General features: G+C 34.1%; 1 protein-coding gene across 1 annotated transcript; it reads left to right on the top strand.

Annotated features, from left to right (window-relative positions):
* Positions 1–17,783: 17,783 nt before the first annotated feature.
* Positions 17,784–18,419, top strand: LOC120167046 (CLAVATA3/ESR (CLE)-related protein 12-like). Its single transcript, XM_039176175.1, has one exon. It carries the CDS (start codon positions 18,061–18,063, stop codon positions 18,361–18,363), a length of 303 nt encoding a protein of 100 aa, XP_039032106.1. The 5' UTR covers positions 17,784–18,060; the 3' UTR covers positions 18,364–18,419.
* Positions 18,420–19,534: the final 1,115 nt, after the last annotated feature.

Genomic DNA, 19,534 nt, shown 5'->3' with positions numbered 1-19,534 from the left:
CCACACGAGGGAGTAGTTTCTCACTCTACCTAAATTGGACGGAGCGGGATTTTAGCTCATGTTATGCAAATGCAATTGTCCAGTGTGAGGAAAAACGAAAACAAATCAAACAACACCAAATAGAATTCTCAAAATCTTGCGTGTTTATTTAATTTGAAAACATTAGCAAACTACTTAGTGATTAATCAAATTATAAGAATTAATTTAAACCAAACAAGGGTTCAAAAAATTAAATTAAACGAATTCAAAATTCTCATTGCAAAGACAATTAATTAATCGACTAATGGTCGGACTTTCTAAATAAAGTTCCCAGTGGAGTCGCCAAGTTGTCGAAACAATTTTTTCTTTTAAAATCACAAATTTGATTTTTAAAATCTGGTTTTTAAAAGATCTCGTCTCGAATAATTTAATTACATGTTAATAATAAAACATGATTCAATGAGTCACCATCAATCTTTGATTAGGGTGTGACTGGGCACCCAAAAATGTATTTTATCATTTTAATAAAAATATTAATTTTAATTAAAACAACAAATTTATGATATGTGTTACCAAAATTTTAGTTCAGGAGTCGGTTATGCGTAAGAAAGGATTAGCACCCACACAACGCCCTAAATCAGTATCTAGTCGATTAATTAGTTGTCTTTGCAATGAAATCTACAAATTTGAATTTACTTTAATTTATGATCCCTTAAAATAATATTCTTTGAATTTTAAAACGAAACCTAATAATATTTAATTATTTCCTATCGAGAAGAAACAACCCTCATACCTTGAGGCAGTCAATTCTTACTTCAATCGAAATAAATAAATATTACGATTCCATTGTAATGTTCGAATGCATGAAATGAAATAAAACAAATTAAATTAAAAATTCCAATCTTTTTAGAAAGAAGAAGGATGTTCGATTACTTAAAGACATCGGGATCGGACTTTTTATAAGTTCTAAAGATATTTTCTCGATGAATTTAAATAGATGAACATTTCTTTTTCGTTTGTTCCCAAATTTTAGGTGTGGTTAAGTTTTAGGGATACACATTCATTTTAAAATTGTCGGAAGTAATATTCTCATACGTTGACACAATCACTCTTCGGCGAGCTTAAAATGACGAGGTATTACCCTTAATCCAAATATTGGAATTGAGTCGAGTGATGCTTATGAGGATATCATACAATTTATGCGAAATGGTGTCATGTGATTCGTAAATAAATCATTCACATACTCATATATATTAAACATATTCAAAACAAATATACACAACTAATTAAAGAAGGCAATTACCTAACAAGGGATTACATTAAAGGAAATCCAAAATGTAAGGACTAAATCTAAAAGATAAAGTAATCTAAATTAGGACAAAAATATTTGAAATCTAAATCTAAGGATTCAGGTGAAAAAGTTCTAACAATTAAGGATTAAACTTACGGGTAAAATACTAAATAAGGACTAAGTTAAAAGTAATCTAAACCTAATAGTTCAATTTATGCTAAAGGCTCTAAAATGAAATTAAAAAGAATATAAAATAATGATCTAAAATTAAAACCTCAAATAAAGAACCAAAATTCATAAAAAAGAAAGGTAATGAATAATTCAAAATAAATAAAATAAAAATAAAAGGATTAAATTAAAATAAAGCAAAAATTAGATATGTGCATTAAGAATTAAGACAGGGATTAAAATGAAAAAACACGCGTAAATATAAAGGACTTAAACAAGAATAACCCAAAATTCATAACTAAGGTACAAAGTCAGAAAATAACAATAATGGGACAAATAAAAAAATGCTAAATAAAAAACGATCCTTACAAGTGACCACTTTGTAAAAATGCGCTTAAAATAGAAGGATTGGAGCGTGAGTTTGCCTTAAGCCTAGGTGACTTGAAAAGTAATTAACCCAAAATGATTAATATAAAAGCCTAATAAAAAAAACCATAAACTAAACCTAAACTCATCTCCCTTAGCCGCCTCATTCTTAATATATCTTTGTTAACGCTAGCTATCGCTCGACGGTGGCCACTTTAAACTCCGACCACCGCTAGACTTCAACCGAGAGACCCCTAACACCCCTTAAAAACAAAAATATTCTCTTTTTCTCATCTCCTCATCTCCTTATCCTCTTCGATCGAACCACTAATAAACCCCATTTCACCATGAAACAGGTCTAAATCGGTTCTCATTACGATTTTTGATCACTACAAATGGTGGCCGGACCTCCCTGTGGCCTAACTCTAACCCAAAACCTCTTGATCTAAATATATAAATCCAAACGACACCTTTTTTCCTAAACCCATCAAAAGAAAAGACCCAAAAAGCCACTACCCTCTAAACGCCGATGAACCCTAATTACTCAACTCCAATGATAGAAACCCAACTGACTAAGGTAATACCCTATTTCTCTTTTACTTTCTTCCTTTGTTTCTCTTTTTAAATGATTGCCTTTGTGAATGATTGATATTTTATTTCGAATGGAAGAACGGATCTAAAAAAACTTTCTTTTATTGCTTTGAAAATAGTGGTCAATAGAACTTTACAAACTTTTTTCGATTTGTTCTCCATTTTTTCTTTTATTGTCCATTCTGATTTTCCTTCTTTTACAAAATCAAACCCCTATTTCTTAGATCTGGTTTGAGTCCTCTCTCCCTTTTTTCATTCGGATCTTACTTATATGATATCTTTGTGTGTTTGGTGAAACTTGGCAGAGAGGTGATAATGGTGGAGTGTTTGGTGGAGAAGTCCCGGATTTTCTGGTATTGACCCCTTTTTTATATTTGATTGATTTTTGTTTAATTGATTTGATTGAACTTGCTGACAGGTGACCGGCGAACGGAGCTAATTATGATGGTGGATGACCGAAACAATGATGATAGCGGGAGACTCCGACTGACAGTGGAGGCGACGCCAGTGATATGGCTTGGAAACCTTATGGTTTAAAAACCCTAATTGATATGGGTTAGTGCATTGGGCTTGGGTTTGGACCAGTTGGCATTCGGGTGGTTTGGTTTGGGCTGATTTGGCTTTTTGTAATTTGGGGCCTGATTTAGGGTTTTATTGTATTTGGCCCTTAACCTGAAAACAAAATAATGATAAAATATTATAATTTAATATTTAATAAAAATATAAAAATAAAAATAATTAATAATAATAATAGTAACAGACTTCGAACGAAAACGAGTGTCGACAGGTAATACACTTGGAATTGTGATAGCAGTGGACTTACGTGATGGTTAGGGTCGGATGGGAGAATATCTTCGAATCTGAGTTGGGATCGACATCAACTGCCCTCAAAGGAGATATCTAAATCTAGGCTCTCGCCCAGATGGCCAACCACGACGCTGTCTGTTTATGTATGAAAGGCTCCCAAACTTTTGTCATTACTACGGTTTGATAAGTCACCAGATAATTAAATGTCTTATTTACACAACCAACCACCATGAGGACATATAGTAACGTGACTGGTTACGTGTTTTCAAGGGGAAAACCATAGCAAGTGGAAGCTCATCTAATAAGGAGCTCATTTACCTTGAACAACTACTGGTACTATCCTCGAATAAACAAAGTTGTATTGTATGAGGAACTCGAACAACTCCATATAACATGTGGTGAAAAATAACACTGATGATGAAAAATATGCTTTGGAGAAGGAGAACGACATTCATCAACAAGTTTCTATCCAATCCGAGGTGGGAAAAAATATACAGATCGATCAACCAAATCGAGAGGACGTGGTGGATTTTGTGTTATCAAACAACAATAAAATGAAGATTAGCGACAAGCGAGATGGAGAAAAAATGCAAGATATCACCCAAGAAGGTAGAGACTGCTGCCACCATGAATTCTAGAGTTGGAAATTGCAAGTAAGAGGAAGAAGATCCTTCTGAAGCCCTTAGCAAGAGGGGAGAAAACATGATTCCAGCAGTGGAGGCTAAGGAGAAACCCCTTCAATTTCCATGAGTATCATTTGTTGGAACTGTTGTGAGCTTGTAAACCCGGTAACAGTTCGTGAATTAAAGAGACTCGTCTCTTCTAAGGACCATTTTCTTGGTTTTCTCTCAGAATCACGACTTTGTAAGTACAAAGTGGAGCATGTTAAGACTAGATTAGGTATGAAGGTTGTTTTGTAGTAAAGTTTAGACTCTTGTAATGGCATAATATTATTTTGAATATATAAAAGTCTCTTTATTCGGCTACTCAAATGCACATGTGAATGTTGAGGTGGTTTGGGACTCCTATTGTTTTTTATTCACAGGTTTCTATGAGAGTTATCTTTGGAATACAAAAAAAGGTGAATTGAGACCTCATTAATCGTCTTGCAAGATTATCCCAACTCCTTTGGGTGATAGGAGTGGATTTTAATGAAATTCTAAACACGGATGAGAAATTAGGAGGTCATAAACTTTCATAAGTTGCCATGGATGATTTCAGAACCTCTCCACAGAAAGTAAGACTCTGGGACATTAAGACTCTGGGACATTAAACCTAAAACAAGATGGTACACTTGGGCTTCCAGTAAATCAGGGTAATATCATATAATGGAGAGAATCGACAGATTCTTTATGACCAAAAGCTGGTTAATGACTTTTAAGGATCATAGAGTAATAACTGAGGCTTTATGTCACTCTGATCATGTGGCTATAGTGTTGGATTTGGTCATTCAACCCCCCTCAAACCCGATAGGTATGCACAAAGGCTTTAATCATTGTTAGTCTAAAGAAGATGACTACAAAAAGATTGTTCGGAGTCATGGAACATGAATTCGAGATCAATTTTTGAGAAGATGAAAGTTTTGGGGCACTTACTAGGGTTTTGACAGAAGAATCGCAGATGGAAGGAAAAACAAGAAGAAAAGAAGCTTCAAGCTCTTATAGAGGCCACTGAAAAGGAGCCGATTACAGATGACTCGATTGAAATACTATGAAATGCTAAGAACAAGTTAAAAGACCTCATTAACAAGATGAAACATACTGGATGTAACGATCGAGAGTGGCCTGACTCAAGGAGGGAGACATGAATACTTTCTTCTTCCATACTAGAGCCAATGAAAAACGAAAAAAATAGGATCAAGGTCATAGAGGACTCGACAGACGGTGAGTTCAAGATCATGCAGGGCTCTCCAACATCATTACTTGGTATTTTACCTATCTCTTTTAGTCATCCAAAGTGGAGCCTTCCCATGCAATTCTGAATGCAGTCAAGAGATGTTCTCACAAGAAGATAATTCCATGATCTGTCGACCATTCACAAAAGAGGAAGTTAATCTCGTTTTTTTCGTAAATCCATCCCAACAAAGCCCCAGGTATTGATCGTTCTGGTTCCATTTATCAGTTTTTTAGGATATTATTTGTTATGGGCTTACCAAATTATGTATTGTTTTTTTAAATAATCTTACCAATTTTAATAATTTTAACCATATTGTCATGGTGCTCATTCTAAAAATGGATAATCCAAAAATTATGAGAAATTTCGGACCTATTAGTCTATGTACGGTGGACTATAAGGTTGTGTCTAAAGTTATAGTTAATCATCTTAAACCAGTCATTCCTCACTGTATTGTGGCCAACCAATGAACTTTTTTCATGAGTAGATGTATCTCAGATAATTTCCTTGTTGCTCATGAGATTGCTCATTATCTTAAAAGCTATAAAAATACCCCAACAAAGGGGTTGCGCTCAAATTAGATATAGAAAAAGCTTATGACAGGATGGAATGGAACTTTGTTCTTGGTATCATGGACAAAATGAGCTTCTCTAACCCCTTTATTTCATTGATTAAGAAATACATTTCCTCTGTCACCTTTTGAATTAGAATAAATGGGCAGTTTTCGGAGGCCTTCACCCTAGAAAGGGGACTCAGACAAGGTGACCCCCTCTCCCCATATCTCTTTCTTTTTTGTGCGTATGGATTATTGGAATTACTTAACGATGCTCACCAGAAAATTGATCAAAGGAGTTAAAGCCAGTCGTAGAGGTCCATGGATCACACATTTATTATATGCTGATGATAGTATCATTTTCTTCAAGAACTCCCTTAAGGAAGCCCTAGAAGTGAAAAATCTACTCAGTACCTACGAATAAGCTTTAGGATAGAAGATTAACTATGAAAAATCCACTATCTACTCCATTAATAATACATTTTGGGATCATCGTACTAGCATATTGAGGGTCTTTGGAGTAGTTAAAAAAAGAGGAATCAGGAGACTATCTCGGTTTTCCATTAGCAGTCAGTAAAGGGAATACGAGAACATTTGATTTTATTCGTGCCAAAACCGCTAAACGTATTCAAGGCTGGACCAAAAATCTCCCCTCCTTTCAAGGTCGGGAGATCTTTTTCAAATTGGTGGCACAAACACTTCCCTGATATATTATATCTTATTACCCTTTCCTGGATGGAATCATTGAAGACATCACCTCCCAGATTCAGACCTTTTGGTGGACAAGCAAACACTACAAAAGAGGATGGGTTATGGTGTCGTGGGACAAGATCTGCAGAGCCAAGCCAGAAGAGGGATTAGGTTTCAGGGAGTTAAACTATTTAACTTAGCATTGATTAGATCCTAAGTGTGGAGAATTCTTCATAACCTTGATTCATTGGCAGGGCAAGTATTAAAAGCAAAATACTTTCCCAATCAGGAACTCTTTGATGCCAAACTAGGAGATAGACCTTATCACGCGTGGATAAGCATCTTTAAAGCTAAGAAGACCCTTAAAGATAGATTCTTTTAGAGAGTGGGGGTATGATGGACATGTCCCTTTTTTTATGGATGCATGGGGAGACTCCTTCCCTGTTTGTTTGACAAATTCATATGTTGATAGATATGGAAATCCTATCAAATGCATGAAATTTATGTTATTGGGGGTGCCAAGATGGGATGAGAACAAGGTTAGGAATGTCCTCACTGAGGTAGACGTGGATCAATTTTTGAAAATGTTGATTACCCCCACCAGATTATAAGCTCATATGGAGCCATAATTCCTTTGGGTGCTTCTCGATCAAATCAGGATACAATTAGTTTCTACTCCGAAAAAGATCTCAGGGGATAAAGAAAATTTTGTAAAATGCTCACCAATCTGCCAATCCTTTAGAAAATTAATATTTTCGAGTGGAGAGTTTATCACAATGCAATCCTAACAGAGAAAAACTATTAAAGATACAATTCTCGGAGGGAAAGTGCCATTTATGCGGAGATGCCTTAGAAACTATATTTCATGCACTGAAATATTACCCCAAATCAAAAAATGTATTGGAACTCTTGGGACTTAGAATAGATATTGTTGAGTGGCAAGGTAACTCATGTAAAGAATGGTTAGACTGGGTTACTTCCAAACTGGATCAGTATGGGCTTTCCAGACTTATAATGATTTTATGGAATCCATAGAATAAAAGAAATAAGCTTTTCTATGAAGGTGAGTCACATGATGATATATGGTCTTCACCACAACCAACCTTTATTCTGAATTTTTTGAAGCTTTTAAATACATTAGGTTATTTTTATCACATCCTCGTACGTGAACTAAACCCTCTATCTATTGGGTTAAGATAAACGTGCATGGAGCTTATTGTATACCAGGAAAGGTAGATACTATTGGAATTGTTGCAAGGGACTCTCACAGAATGATGCTATGTGAGATGTACCGACAGATCTCTTACCCCTTTTCTGTAGAGTCTATTGAGGATGTAGCTTTAACGGAAGGGGTCAAATAAGCTCTTGAAAATTAATGACACAATACAGTTATTGAAGGATACACAATGTCCATTATGAGTAGGCTTGCCAACCGCAAAGAAGACGTGTTAACAATTGGTTTGTTACTCAATGAAAATCAATGGCTGATTGTTGTGTGTATAAATGTACTATGCTATGGCACGCAAACTGCACAAGTATACGCATCGAATAAGTAATAAAGTGATGAGTGAGTATTATCTTTACAGGATTGGAGAGATTTCGAGTTAAGTTAATGAACTTAAACTATAAACAAATATGTATATATAATGGTATAAAAAAGGTGATGTGAATGTTGTGAAAAAGTGTCAAGTATGGAGTATGAAATACTGTGACAAACAATAAAATAAAGAACGCTATGGAAAAATTAAGTTGAGGATTTGGTGCACATGATAATACAACGATACAACCTCGCACATGTGGAACTCTCAAGATATTTAAACGGTTGGGTCTATCTTGGAATCCTATATTTTATCATTAATGAATGCTTAACATTTTACAATTAATACGATGATCGATAGAGCTTTCTAAGTTGTTTCTAGGCTATCTTCAGTAAGAAACTTGACAGTGAAAATGCTACAGTAATGCCTCTTAGCATGAACCATAGCAAGATACTATCGATTAAGTATGCTCTTTTTAGTCGTTGAAACCTTTCCTTATCTCTAAGGTGAGTTAGGTTTTGCCTCTCATATCAACCTCATTGTTCACGTAGATCTAAGCTTAACTCGCTCGATATCAAGCATCAAACACATATAAAGGCTATTTCTCGAAAGCTCTTACAAATCTAAGCAATAAAACATTGAACAAAGCATGTATATAAACAAAAAAAACTGCAACATTAATTAAAACACAAAATAGATTTATCCAAGATAAACCCTAGCCAACTTAAGTTAGTTCATGGATGGACAATTAACAGCCATAATCATCAATTTAATACAACCGATATCCAACAAAAGATGAAGAAAATAAAGAACAACTAAAAGATGAAGAAAACTTCCAAGCCAAGAGTCGTTATGGGCTGTCGTGAACCACCCAAGCGTTGCTGGTTCTCTCAAAGACCAAAAAGCTTATCCTCTTGGAGCTCCAGCAATGGAGGTAACAACGATGAAAGAAAAGAAGAAGGAAAGTAGTTATATCTCTCATTTTCTCTCTTATATCATAAAACCTTTCTTTTCTCCCTCCATCAACGTGGTGTCTTTTTCTTTATATAGTGGGGGAACCTAGGGTTGAGTGCCCTAATTACTTTTATACCCTAAGGGAATATTCCATTCACATGTATAGGTTGAACAACTGGTAAAGGGCATTCACGTGTGACAGCTGGCAACAATAACAAATATCTCTAGATTTTTGTCATTTTCTGTGCCCAGAAATGTTTTCCAGAATGCTACAAAAATTTTCCACCAAGAATTATATCAGAATGCAACGACATTTTCCAATTCTCTTCCAGTTTTCTTCAACTATACAAATCACCACCAAAACACAATCTTTCTCCCATCAGAGCATCATTTACAAGATAATTAAAGAACAACAAGAATATTACACCACAAGTATAATAAATGCAACTAAATAAGACTAAATGCTCTTAAATGGGCTTTTAAACAACCAATAACCTAAGTAAAAAGGCACGAACTATAACCTTTTTATGGGTTTATCACACCCCCAAACTTAAGTTATTACTTGTCTCAAGCAATGGATAGTAATCAGCAGAAGAAATATTATGGCAAAATTCAGTCCAAGGTAGTTGTAAAGTATAAAATTAAGCCTTCAGAAACAATGGGCTTCAACATGCTAGAAAGTTGAGAATTCAAGAACTTTTCCCTAGAATAATATCCTTTACATGTGTGTGTGTAACTCTATCCAATCTACGCTTAACAAAGTTAGAAAAATTCTAGGCAAGTTCTCTATTCTGTGTTAGCATTTATTCAACCTTTAAGCAAGTTTTCTCACATCTCCTTAAAATTCAAAACAAAAATTCACTGCTACGAGGGGAGTCAGCCTATAACTACTTTTCTAAACTTAAAATGAAGTAGAACAAACACCTCATTCCATAGCTTATTGAGCAGAGGCGCCATCTCGTGAGTACTTTCATTCACTCATATGTTATAGTTTCCATTTATTAAATAGAGTTTCCAAGCAATGCTATAACAAAGAAAAAAGTGTCATCTACAGTATGCCAAAGCATTTATTCATAATTCAATATATTGTATATCCACAAGGGAGTTTAATTAACAGTGCAAGCATCATTTATCAATTAAGTTCATTAATATTCAAGTTATGTTGCAACATGCAAGAGTTCTTTCATAAAAAAATTCTAAAATCCTTAACCATAGAAAACATAAAGTCGTGCAAATTGAACTCAAATAGTCAAGTCTTAGAGTTGGTTCTATCAATCTCAACAGTCATATACATTCAATCACAACTATAAAAGAAAATTTCTATCATCATTGGACATCATCAAATTATTCCAAAAACTTCCTTAAAACCTAAAAATGCCATAACAAAATTATGCTAATGACTATCAATGTCAATGCCTAACTATGAACACTACCTCTCTCAAACTTGAAGGAGGCATCGTCCTCAATGCATGAAAGCTAAACTAAAATAAAATGCAATGTAAGGTACCTTGACTAAGTCCTGATGTAGTCATGTTGTATCTTCATCAGACTCATCCGGTCGAGAGATTTAAGTTCGACCAACAGTTTGCTTCAAGCGTCACCTCGCCAGTGGTGTTGCAGTTTGCTATGACATTAAGGCAGATGGAGAAACATCATCAAGAATCTTATCGTTTGTGCCAATAGTGAATGGGACTTCTTCTTGAGTGGGTGCAACATCCACAGAGGCTTTCTCTTATCCACATGTTTGAGAGTCTATTTTGCTAAAAAAAACCTAATCTTAAAAGTAAACAACAAAAAAATAAAATAAAGAAAAAAATAAAAAATAAACAAAACAAAAATTGTTATAGCAGAAATTAAACAGGGTTGAAGGGATGCAAACTCTCAAACATCCTGAATTGATATGGCAATTTTTTATCACGATCGATTGGAGCACTAGTATAGGCCAAAATGCCCCACATATATAACAGTTCCACCTTCAGTATCTTTTGCTTGGGCATTTCGTGTCTTCTATATATATTTATTGTCCATTGGTATCTATCACAATTCACAAGATTTATAGAAATTTTGGGTATACTTAAAAAGTGTAGGCCGATAAAACTCAGATTGTAGGACCCTTGCAGCAGTCTTTTCTCCTCCAAAGTGCTCTCTACATGAAGCTGAATGTTAGTGTTTATCCCAATCATAGTAGATTTTTCCCTAACTATTCAAATAAGGAAGCAAAATACCAATAACAAGAAAATTAACAATATTAATATACCACAAATTACCGTGGCAAATAATAATTTCTCATCATGAAATTCCTCCTTAATATCTAATTTATTCCTTAGTTCTTTCATAATTTATAGCCTAGAAAGTTCGCAACTACATGGTTTTTAGTGTCTTTCAAATAGTATTGATCTAATCCTTTGCTCAGGTTTAAGATTACCATAATTAATCACAGGCAAAACACCATTGGAACCCAAATAAGCATACTCAAGGTTTTAAGGTAAGTGCTTTAATTCTAAAGTAGGTGGGTACACAAGAAAGGGTTTAGAAGAATTAAATTTAGTGAAATCCAAGGGTTCGAATTTCATATTTGGTATAGCTACAAGTAAGCTAGATTATAATACCTCTGTTGGAGTTTTCTCAAGCTCTTCTTTGTCTTCTTCATCGAGCTTCAAGTAATCATTAGTGTACAAAAAATTACTGTAGCAAAATTTTGTAGCTTCCTCTTCCATTATATATTCCATATCTTGAAGCGATTGACACTCTCTAGAACCATCAGTATATTTGAGAGTTTTCAAGACATTGATAGATACCCTTTGGTCATCTATTCATATTGGTGGGGGTTATATTTTGTTGTGGAAATAATTTTCCTATCATCATTGGGTCCACTCATCGAACTCTCAACATTGCTCTACATCAAAGGTGAGTCCTCTTACAACTAAGGTTCTTTATGCATAATCTCCTAGCAGGGTTTTTCAATTGTCTTCCCCCAAAATTTTCTTCTTGGTTGATCTGGGTGTCATTCCTTAAAGTAAGTGTACTACGATGCTCATTTCTATGAGCCTTAGTGACTTCAATATCTCTAGGTAGACTGGTTTGTGGGCGAGCATGTAATGCTATGTAACTTGACCCACTTGGTTCTCCAAAGCTTTCAAAGATGAACTATGACACTGTAGCAATGCTTATCGACTCTTACTAGATGTGGTGTTGTCTTGCAATATAGCCTTCGTAGTCACTATAAAGTCTTGAAAAGTAGCTTCCAAAGGTTTGGTGCTTGATGAAGATGCTGACCCTATGTTGCTATTTTGTCACGGTAATTTTTTCTGAAAACCTAGGGGTTCAGTTATGTTATATTTTTTATTGAGCTGCTAACATTGTTGGCTCCTTGATTTCCTATTAAAAAATTAGGATTTTGATGCCATCATGAGTTATAAGTGTTCTCGTAGGGGTTGTTGTTGCTCTCATTAGAATTCCCCATGTATTTAGCTTACTCATGTCTTTCAGGGCACTCGTTCACATGATGACTTCCATGGGAAAGATGACTGCCATGGGAAAGTACGTAAGAAGAGCTAACTACCTTACTTCCTTCATTTCGCTAGGGCTTGGAGATTCTTTAACATGTTGGTAATGGTTGAGAGTTGGGCTAAAACTAAGTCTTTGGCATCCAACTCAAAGGTTTCTTGAGCTCTCCTCCATGTTCCTAGCCTCGAATAAGGAAATGAATAGTCATTGTTTATAATCCTATCAAGAATATCAAATGCTTCTTCATGTGACTTATCCAACAAAGTGTCATTTGTTGTAGCATCTACTATCATCCTCATGAAACATTGACACTATGGTAGAACATCACTACTTTGTCTAATAATAGAATCCATGGTTCACGCATTTGCGTAGGTGTCCCTTGTATCTATCCCAATACTCACACATTGGCTTGTCATCAGCTTAATGAAAAGAAGAAATGTCACTCCTAAGTTGGGTGTTCATGTTGGGTGGATTATGCCGCAGTAAAAACTTTTTGCATCTATGATTTTATCGAACCGGATGTAATTCCACTAAGCCATGCCTTAGCTCGATCTCTCATAAAATAGGAAAATAACTTCAATTTCAGCACATCTTCATGTATACCTTGATGTTGAAATGAATCACAAACTTTTAAGAATACACGAATATGCTAACTTGCATCTTTATGGGGTGTACCACTAAACTTTCCAATCAAGTCCAACATGGTGAACATCACTATTTTAGCTCAAAGTTGGCTGATTGAATCTTTGGAACTATAATTTCATGGTTGAGATAGTCCAAATTGGGAGTTAAGTGGTCTCTAATAGTACGTAGATGAGCCACAACTCCATCTTTATGGATTATTATATTATTCCAATCTATAAGGTGCTCAACTGGATTTTGAACTCTATACATGGTTCTTTTAGCATTTTGAACATGTATTCTTTGATGAAAAAATTGGTCTATTTCATGTACCAAAGGAAACAATGGTTTTGCAGATCCTCTATGGGTCATACAATAGAACAACGCCTGAAAAAAATAAACAAAAATAACAAGTAAATTTATACAAAAAGAAGAAATAACATAATGCAAAAAATAAACTTAAAATCATCACATGTTAGTCCTCGACAACGGCGCCAAAAACTTATTGCGTGTATAAATGTGCTATGTTATGGCATGTAAACTGCGCAAGTATACGCATCGAACAAGTAATAAAGTGATGAGTGAATATCGTCTCCACAAGGATTATAGGGATTTCAAGTTAGGTTAATGCACTTAAAGTATAAATAAATATGTATATATAATGATATGAACAAGGTGATGTGAATGTTGTGGCAAAGTGTCAAGTATGGAGTATGAAATATTGTGACAAAAAGTAAAATAAAGAACGCTATGGAAAAATTGAGTTGAGGATTGGGTGTACAAGATAAGACAATAATATGACCTTGTACGTGTGGAACTCTCAAGATGGATAAACGGTTGGGTCTATCTTGGAATCCTATGTTTTATCCTCAATGAATACTTAACATTTTCCAATTAAGACGATGCTCGACAGAGTTTTCTAAGTTGCTTCTAGGTTATCTCTAGTAAGAAAACTGACACTAAAAATGCTACAAAAATGTCTCTCAGCATGAACCCTAGCAAGATACTACCGATTAAGCCCTACTCTTTTTAGTCATTGAAATTATTTCTTTATCTCTAAGGCAAGTTATGGTTTTGCCTCCCAGCTCAACCCCATTATTCACGTAAATCTAAGCTTAACTCTCTCGATATCAAGAATCAAACATAGATAAAGGCTATCTCTCAAAAGCTCTTACAAATCTAAGCAATAAAACAGTGAGCAAAGTTGTATATAAACTGGAAATACTGTAGCATTAATTAAAACACAAAACAAATTCATCCAAGATAAACCCTGGACAACTTAAGTTAGTTCATGGATAGGTAATTAACATCCATAATCATCAATTTAATACAATCCCTTATCCAACAAAAGATGAAGAAAATAAAGAACAACTAAAGAATGAAGAAAACTCCCAAGGCAAGAGTCGTTGTGGACTACCGTGAACCACCCAAGCACTGTTGCTTCTTTCAAAGGCCATCAAGCTTTATCCCCTTGGAGATCCAATAATTGAGGTCACAATGATTAAGAAGAGAAAAAAAAACTAGAGTGGTTGCTTCTCTCATTTTCTCTCTTATCTCATAAAACCCTTCTTTTTCTCCTTTCATAAATCTCGTGTCTTTTTCTTTATATATTGGGGGTTTCTAGGGTTAAGTGCCCTAATTCTTTTTGTACCTTAAGGGAATATTCCCTTCACATGTGTGGGTTGGACAGTTGGTAGAGGGCATTCATGTGTGACAGCTAGGAAAAATAATAAAATTTCTTCGAATTTTAGTCATTTTCTGCGCCCATAAATGTTTTCCAGAATGCCACAACAATTTTCCACCCATGAATGCTATCCAGAATATTGCGGCTTTTCCAATTCTCCTCCATTTTTTTCACCTGTACAAATCACCACCAAAACACTGTCTTTCTCCCATCAAAACATCACTTATAAGATAATTAAAGACCAACAAGAAAACTACACCACAAGTATAATAAATGCAACTAAATGCACTTAAATGTGCTTTTAAACAACCAATAACCAAAGTAAAAAGGCACTAACCATAGTCTTTTTATGGGGTTATCATTGATCGCCTCGAATAACGAGATTAAAATTATGTTTGTTAATCGATAGGCGAACAAAGTGGCTCATAGTCTCACCCAATGGGCTTTGTTGAATCCCAATTCGTTCTGGTTTTACTATGACAAGCCTGATTGTATTAAAACTGATGTAATTATTGATGCAATCGAAATCTAATGAATCCTTTTCCTAAAAAAAGCTCTGTTACTAGTTAAAATATTAAATGTGTACGTAGTTCATTTTAGAGTCTAGGTTTTTTTTTCTCTTCCTTATTTTTAAGTTTTTCCCCTAATTGATTGTGAGGAATGTGACATGAATGTCTTTTGTTAAACGATCGTTACCCCTACTTTATTATTATCTATGTTATGTTTTATTCTCCTCCAACTTTTATTCATTTATTTTTCATCTCTTTTATTTTTTATTTTGTATATTCGAATTTATATATTATTTGTTTAATAAGTTATCCACTCCTTGAAAATAAGAGATGTTTTTTATCTACCTTTTTAGTAGTACTTTTTTTTAAATTAGGATTATATTTCATGTTGTCTCTTTAATTGATGTGTTTATTGGTTTATCTTATTGATTTGGCTTAATACAAAAATAAGTATCCAAACTATCCCTCGAAAAACGTTTTATGTCTAAAGATTTTTCGCTAAAAATAGGTGCCTAATGTTTCCAACATATACTTTTATGTTTCGAACATTAATCGTCGTTAAATATCCTCGTTAAGTGGCACATGTCACGTTCAGGTAATTTTGAGAATTTATTTAAAAAAATATTTTTTGAAAAAAAAACCCTCGCCCTCTCTCCCTTTCTCCCTTTCTCTTCCCCTTTATGTCAGTCAATCGGCGACGATGATCATCACTGTCGCTATCATCGGCACCAACGTTGACCCCCAATCAGTTGACATTTTGTTGTAATATGCCATCATTTGTCGTAGAGAGGCGTTCAAAGGTTCGTCAGTTTTAAGCCACTCTCGTCGTTCTTCGTCGATTCCGGCTAATTTCGACGTTCATAAGCTACATTGCCCCCATCATTCGAACCATCGTGCAATTCTGATCAAAACTCAATCGTTCAACAACGACGACGATGGCTAGAGATGGTCGGTGACTGTTTGGTTTAAGAAATTAAAATTGGGAATTAAGGATTTTGATATTGGAGATTTTAAATTTAAGGATTTTTTTGACGATAAGGACAACGATTGATCAATGGGAGGGGGCGACGGGTGCATGATCGTTCGATGATGAAGATGGTGGCCAAAGATGACCAACTACGGTTGAGAATGGGGTTGAAACGAGAGATTTTAGTTTTTAGGGTTTTTTATATTTTTAGTCAAAATTGTGTTTGTAAATCAATTAAACTTTTTTTTATTTTTAATTAAAAATAATATTTTTATTATTTAAAAAATTAAAAAATTAAACGGTAGACACCTAAATGTATAACCGAGAAAACATTAGACACCTATTTTTAGCAAAAAAATGTTTAGGCACTAAAACATTTTTCAAAACATAATTTAGGCATTTATATTAAGCCTATTGATTTACCCATCATTTGAACCTTGAGATAGTTATGTCTGCACTTGTAATTACCTATAAAATATTTGAGTTTTAATAAAGCTAGTTGTTGATGTGTCATCATTATTGTGTCCATTTTTATGTTAATGTTGATAGTATTTATCTTTTGCTATCGACAATGGTGTTTGTTCATATCTTTTATTTTTTAAATTGTTTGATTTTATCTTTATAGAATTTTTAGAAGTTAGTTTCATTTTTTTAACGTTGAAACGGTATTGAATTTTATTGACACAAAAAATACAATCTATTAAAAAATAGAACTTTAGGGACTAAATTCATCAAATTACACAAACATAAATAATAAAAAAATCAAAGACACAATAACAGTTGAAACCTTCTTTTGAATCTAACATCCATTATCCATAGGTACTCAATAATCTCAATAGTACTCCTTTGTCTTTATCCAACTAGACACTTTAGAGGTGATGAAAGAGTCGCGAAAGAAACCAAAGTAAATTTACATGTTGTTTCACAAAATAGATTTAGATACATTAGGAAATAACCACAAAGGGAAGTCTAACAACCGAAATATTACTGATAATCGCTAATCAGATACGAGTGACGTGAAAATCTCTACATTATCGCATATCTACCACAAAGATAGGTGAACAACGTACCATAAGATATAGAGGAAACGTGCATTGGCGAATCTATAGCTTACCCAGAGTGGGACTCACCTTGAAATCTGAATTTTCTTCATTTAGTTACTTATTTCATTAAAGGTGTCTACCCTGAAATTTTAGTTGTACATACTCTATTCAAAAAAATTATTCTTAACTCACGTGTACTTTCCTCGAAAATATTTTTGGATCTACTACTGAAACTTAAAAAAAAAGTTAAAATATAGCAAGACAGATCACAGATGATCATATGAAAAATGTACTAAAACTGAAAAGTCAACATCAAGACTAATGTTTCCGTCAACAAAATTAAAAGAAAAAGAAAAGCTTGCGGGTGACACAGAAAAAGAGAGCAAAAACTAAGGTTTCACTTTTGTGTGTATACCATATTGGATATTTTATTAAAAAAAGAAGTTAGTTTAATTTAATGGAGTATTAAAGAATGGGTGTATTATTAATTGTGTAAGAGTGAACTCACCCTCACGTCCGTTTGCTGATATGATTGGTCACCCTAATAATAGTTCAAAGGGTTTGACAATCTGAGCATTTAATTGTTTCCTTGTGTTCCTTGAACGCAAAGGAAGTTCCATTGGTAAAAACAAATGAAGAATGGTCCACAGGTTTGCCTTACACCTTCCTCTCCGCATCATCTTCCGGACCTGTACCTTCCCAATTTTCTACTCTTTTGATCCTTCTTCCTCTAATTAACTTCCATGGAAGTAAGCAACCCGTCGTCCCTAAGCACCCCCGCTACCACTTCTCACAGTTTTAGGCTGTCATTGATCTCCATAACACTCTTCTCTGTATCTCACTAACACTACACCAACTCTTTCTTTCCATGCAAGTTCTTCTCTCCCGAGCCAGTATACATGACGAAGAACAATACCCTTCATCTTTCTAGTCTCATCATTTCGCTCTCTTTGCTGCTTTTGTTCTTTGGGTGGTGCAATTCATTTGGCATTGGCCACCCGGTATCCTTTTCTCATCACCACACTTTCAGGAGCAACAGGAAAGTCTTGGCTACCAATTCCGACTTCACTCCATTTCTACATTTCCGGCAACGTCGTCGGACACACGGGCACCTTCCTGAACCTTCCGGCAACGAGATCGACCTACGCTACGGTGTCAGAAAGCGGCTTGTTCCTGCTGGTCCGAACCCGTTACATCATTGAGGGTTTCTTCTTCCTTTTCCTCCTCTCCTGCAGAAGACGTAATATGTCATATGAAGTTGTTGATTCGTGTGAATTCCATACTAGTTCTATCAGCATAAACCATAGAATTGAGATATAGTATTGATCTTGGATATCTCCTTTTCTTTATTTATTTTATTTTAACTTGGAGATATATCTACTGTGAAATTTTCATATTCGATTAATTTAGTCCCGATAATTCTCAAATTTTAAAATTTTTAATACTGACCTAATAATATATGGACTTAAAATGATTAAAATAAAGAACATCAACCCAATCTACAATTTATACATAATACATGAACTAATAACATAATTCAAGTTAATAAATGTAATAATTACTGTTCGAATTAAGATTAAAATTATAAGGTTAAAAATTATAGAATAAGAATATATCCACCAAAAGAACCCAACATTTTGCTTATGTGCTGGCAATGGAGCATGAGTAGCTGTGACGGCACGGCTCAGTAGTACAACCGAAATTTTAGCAATTCTGCCTGTAAGAAATTTAGACATTTAATTTAATTTAATTAGTTATTAGTTGTATATTATTAGGAACTTTGTGAATATTTTAATCATAATTGATTGGAAAATGTCTCATTATAAGATGGTTGACTTGATACTGGGATCTGTGAATATGATATTCATTTAATTATTCTTATGATTATGATGTGAATAGAGATGACAACATAATTTAATTAAAAAAACTTAAATTAACATTTTGTTGTGACATTTTCAGAAATTTACTAATTTTTTAAATATCATTTAGAATTTATTTATAATTCTAGTAACATTTTTTTAGAAATTTTCTTTAGAAAAAATGCAAATGTCACGTAACAATAACATTTCATGAAAAAATTATTAAGATTTAACTGTCAAAATTGATCATATAATTTAATTAATTTAATTTCTCAATTTGGTGGTTCTATCAGGTGTATGAAGACTTCATACACTACAAAACTTCCAAAACTTAAATCAAGTTGGAGAATTCAATTAAATGCATGAAGATTTCAAACTTTGAATAAGACAAAGCTTTAGAAATAGTGTTTGCAGTAACAAATAGTCAAATTTGTGGGGTGTGTTTGTTGTACTTAAAAGGGTGTTTAAACCTTTGAATTTGAATGTGGTTGGTATTAGGTAAATAAAAGTTGAA

Source organism: Hibiscus syriacus, unplaced genomic scaffold, assembly GCF_006381635.1.
Source record: "Hibiscus syriacus cultivar Baekdansim isolate YM2019G1 unplaced genomic scaffold, ASM638163v2 tig00111659_pilon, whole genome shotgun sequence".
Classification (NCBI taxonomy): Eukaryota; Viridiplantae; Streptophyta; class Magnoliopsida; order Malvales; family Malvaceae; genus Hibiscus; species Hibiscus syriacus.
The sequence above is the reverse complement of the archived record's forward strand: the minus strand, read 5'-3'. Positions and strand labels throughout refer to the sequence as shown.

Bases quoted from the DNA above. Each gene is read 5' to 3' on its own strand.
- LOC120167046 (XM_039176175.1), top strand. From the start codon at position 18,061: ATGACGAAGAACAATACCCTTCATCTTTCTAGTCTCATCATTTCGCTC.